Here is a 3,778-nt window from a genome sequence, read left to right as displayed (position 1 = left end):
ACGTTTAAAAGTTTATAATGAAATATGTTGAAAATAGTGGTATATAAAAGTAAATATATTATTGAAATATTGTTATTACATTATATAAAGATTGTAATTTACAATTATGTAAGAGTCTTATTTATATTTCATTAACCATAATATTAGATTTTAAAAAAGAAATATTATTCTAATAGTAAGCATTTACATTTGAAAGCACATGTAAAACAACATAAAATTAAAGTTGTAAAAATTGATATTATTAGAAAACATATAAAACAAAGTAAAAAATGAATTTGTAATCTAATTACAGAGGGGCTGAAATGGTTTAAAAGAATAAATGTTTGAGATTTGAGGTTAATTTGTCAATAATTTCCATAGGGGACTGTTTTGGTCAAATTCATAAAGTGGAGTGGCTGAATTGGTCGATTAGACCAAAAATTCAAATTAGGGAAAAGGGGTCAGGTCTCCGTTTTCTTCAATTTGAGAAAAAGAAACAACCGATCAAAGAAAGGGCTCCGATGGCGTTCGATCGGGAAAAGAAGCAGGGGGAGGATCTCTAGAGTTTCGCTGGACCGAAGGAAGAAGAAGAAAAGAAGCAGGAAGCTGTTGTCGATTCTTAGTGGGTGAAGGTTTGAGAAGTTGAGGACCTCCGGTGTTCGAATGGTCCGCAGAAAAGGGAAGAAGCAGCGAGCCTACTTCTTTTCTGCTCTTGCAGTAAGATGCGAATAAGGATGGGGGAAGGTGGGCGTCGAGAGAGAGAGAGAGAGAGAGAGAGAGAGAGAGAGAGAGGGAGATGAAAAGGTCTTCGTCCTCAGTTGGTCCAAGAAGAAGAATTATGATTGAAGTAGGATGTGGGTCGGTCTTCTGTTCATATACATGAGTTGATTGGTATTTGAGCTTGTAATCTGTGTAATTGTACAAGTATCGATGAGAATTGAGGAAATTAGGGTTCCTTTATATTTTCTTAGCTAGCAGAGTTTCGTTGTACTTGTAGTAATCGTGCAAGAGGTCTTTTGATGTCTTTCGTTGTTGGTTATCTTAGTCATATCTGATACATAATTACACTTTGGTGACCTAAGTTTTAGATGCCTAATCCATGTGTTCGATATGCTCGGTGAACATACAATTAGTTGATCATTCTCCTGACGCGTTCTATAAAAATAACGCTTAGATTTCATTATATGGAATTGATGAATATGTTGTGCAGGTAGAAATTACTAGTCTTGATTGACTTGATGGGTGCTCCTAAGCAGAAATGGACATCTGAAGAAGAAGCAGCTCTGAAAGCTGGAGTTCTTAAGCATGGAGCAGGAAAATGGTGCACAATTCTTAAAGATCCATAGTTTAGCAGTGTGTTATACATGCGCTCTAATGTGGATCTTACGGTTTACATCTTTTCATATGCCATTTTCTGCTGGAGGTTATTACATATTTGAAATTTTCTTTTAATCGTTGGTTCATTGACTTGGATCAGGAAAAATGGAGGAACATGAGTGTAATGGCAAATGGATGGGGATCTAGGGAGAAGGCTAGGTTAGCCTTGAAAAGAGTGCAACATGTCCCTAAGGATGACAACCCTCTCTCACTCACAACTGTTGATCCCAGTGATAAAGACTCGGGTGATGTGAGGCCTCTTCAGTCTTCTAGTGGTTCTCCACAAGTTGGTGCTTCAAAAAGATCTATGATAAGGTTAGGCCCTATTTCTTTATTCTTTTTCACACTAACTGTTGTATGGATAAATGATGATGAATTGTTGTATGGATAAAGTGATGTGTGAACAAAGACTATTTCTTTGTTACATTGAATAAACCTTCTGAGCGACAATAAATGATGATTGTACCCTTTGTTTGGAACTGACATTGATATCAATTGACAAATAGCTACAAATATCCCACATACATTGTGGTATATGTGTTACCAGAATGGTGGATTGTTTATATAATGTGCTATTTATTATACATTGGGGATCTCTCTTATGAATCATGGTTATTTAGTCTCTAGGAAGATGATGTTATCAATAGTTATAGTGTATGACCATTTTACCTTTCGTGTCATTAACAGGCTGGACAATCTTATAATGGTGGCAATAAACAACTTAAAGGAGCATGGTGGCTCTAATAAGACTACCATTGGCACATACATAGAGGTATCTGTGTTATATTGTGTTTTTTTAGCTTTTAACTTTTAATTTCTTTTTAATCAGCATGTTTAATAATAGTTAAAGGGAATATATACTTTAATTGATTAGTTTATTATAAAATTATACTTTAAATTATTCATAAAAGATACATATAAACACACATCAATTAAAACAACAATGGATGAAAGAGGAAGATGAATATATCTTACAACACTTTCATGCATATGTTAAATACACATACGTAAAAGTAAATCCAATATGCATCCAATTTAATATGGAGAATAAACAGGAGAATGGAGAGTAAAGAAAACCCAAAAGATGGTATAAAAAAAGAGATATAGAGAAGTCGTATATACAGATAGATTACATATTAAAGAAAACTAACCTTAAACCTTATTAACAACGATTGAATGAAAACGATCGAGTTAAATGGATCTGAAATGATTAATCTAAGATTGGATGCAGAGAGGTGTAGGAAAATAGTGAATTGATGTAATAGTAAATTATATGGCGAGATTATGAGAAGATTAACTTTTGCAAAGTAGTCTCATAAGCAGAATCGTGGATACCAAAGCATGTAGATCTTATAGTCACACACACACACACACACACACATATATATATATATATATATATATATATATATATATATATATATATATATATATATATATATATATATATATATATATATATATATGGATATGCATTTATTTACAACAGATTTTTTTGGGATTTACTTAATCGACAGCTCGAAAATTTTAAGAATGCTAAAAAGAAGGAATATATTAGATGAATAATAGTAGTATTTTGAAAAGATAATATTTTGAATACAGATTTTTTGGGATTTAATCACTGGAAATTATTTAATTTCTAATCACAATAAACAAACTTCCATATTAAATCGGGTATTTCGAATTTCAAATTTGAATAACTGATTTTTGCATATTATTTGCAAATATTTTATTCATTTTAAATTTTTGATTGCATTTTTTGACTGCAGTTTTTTCTTGATTAGTTGCCTCTATTTGAAGTGAAGGGCATTTACGTAAATGGACCTGAAGAAAAGAAGCGGGAAAACTGTATTTTGAGGTCTGGGAGACTGACACGTGGCACTATTCTACTTATTTATTATGATACGAGATATGTTTTGTCTATATTCATTTATTATGGTCTATTTGTGTGTTCAGACTATCTCTGCATTATTTTTTTGTTCAGTCAGATAACACAAGTATAGTCCAAAAAAAATAACACATACATTGTCGAAAACAAAAAACATAGAAATAGTCGGAAGGAAAAAATAACATAGAGATACTGCGAGTGAAAAAAAAGGATAATCCGACCGAAAAAACAACTCAATGATAGTTGGAACAAAAAGATAACACAATGATAGACGGAAAAAAAATAATGTTTATTTTTTATTACATTGTTTTGTTTGTTTTTTGATAACTTAATGTTTATTTTTTATCAAAAAAAATTAATAAATATATTAAAATTCATATTTTTTTCATACTCTTTAAATATAGATTAACATTGATCTGGAAAAACAATTTTTTTGTCAAATTTTTAGCTCAAATTTTCATGTGAATCTGATATGAATAAAATTTTTATAAATTATAAAAATTCACATGTGTTCTAATTGTCATAATGTTCTCC

General features: G+C 31.1%; 1 protein-coding gene across 3 annotated transcripts; it reads left to right on the top strand.

Annotated features, from left to right (window-relative positions):
- The first annotated feature begins 421 nt into the window (after positions 1 to 421).
- On the top strand, positions 422 to 3,510 carry LOC111921882 (telomere repeat-binding factor 1-like). 3 transcript variants are annotated; one of them, XM_042898812.2, is made up of 5 exons: positions 422 to 837; positions 1,190 to 1,300; positions 1,457 to 1,671; positions 2,044 to 2,128; positions 3,141 to 3,510. In XM_042898812.2, the coding sequence occupies exons 2-5, from the start codon at positions 1,298 to 1,300 to the stop codon at positions 3,357 to 3,359; spliced, it is 522 nt and encodes a 173-aa protein (XP_042754746.1). In that variant the 5' UTR covers positions 422 to 837; positions 1,190 to 1,297; the 3' UTR covers positions 3,360 to 3,510. The 3 variants fall into 3 exon arrangements, with proteins under 3 accessions (XP_042754746.1, XP_023773220.1, XP_023773219.1); XM_023917452.3 differs by having other exon boundaries at positions 423 to 1,300; XM_023917451.3 differs by having other exon boundaries at positions 424 to 1,367; positions 3,141 to 3,508.
- Positions 3,511 to 3,778: the final 268 nt, after the last annotated feature.

The sequence above is a fragment of the Lactuca sativa genome, chromosome 1 (genome assembly GCF_002870075.4).
Source record: "Lactuca sativa cultivar Salinas chromosome 1, Lsat_Salinas_v11, whole genome shotgun sequence".
In the NCBI taxonomy this organism is placed as follows: Eukaryota; Viridiplantae; Streptophyta; class Magnoliopsida; order Asterales; family Asteraceae; genus Lactuca; species Lactuca sativa.
This window is presented reverse-complemented; position numbering and strand designations above follow the sequence as displayed.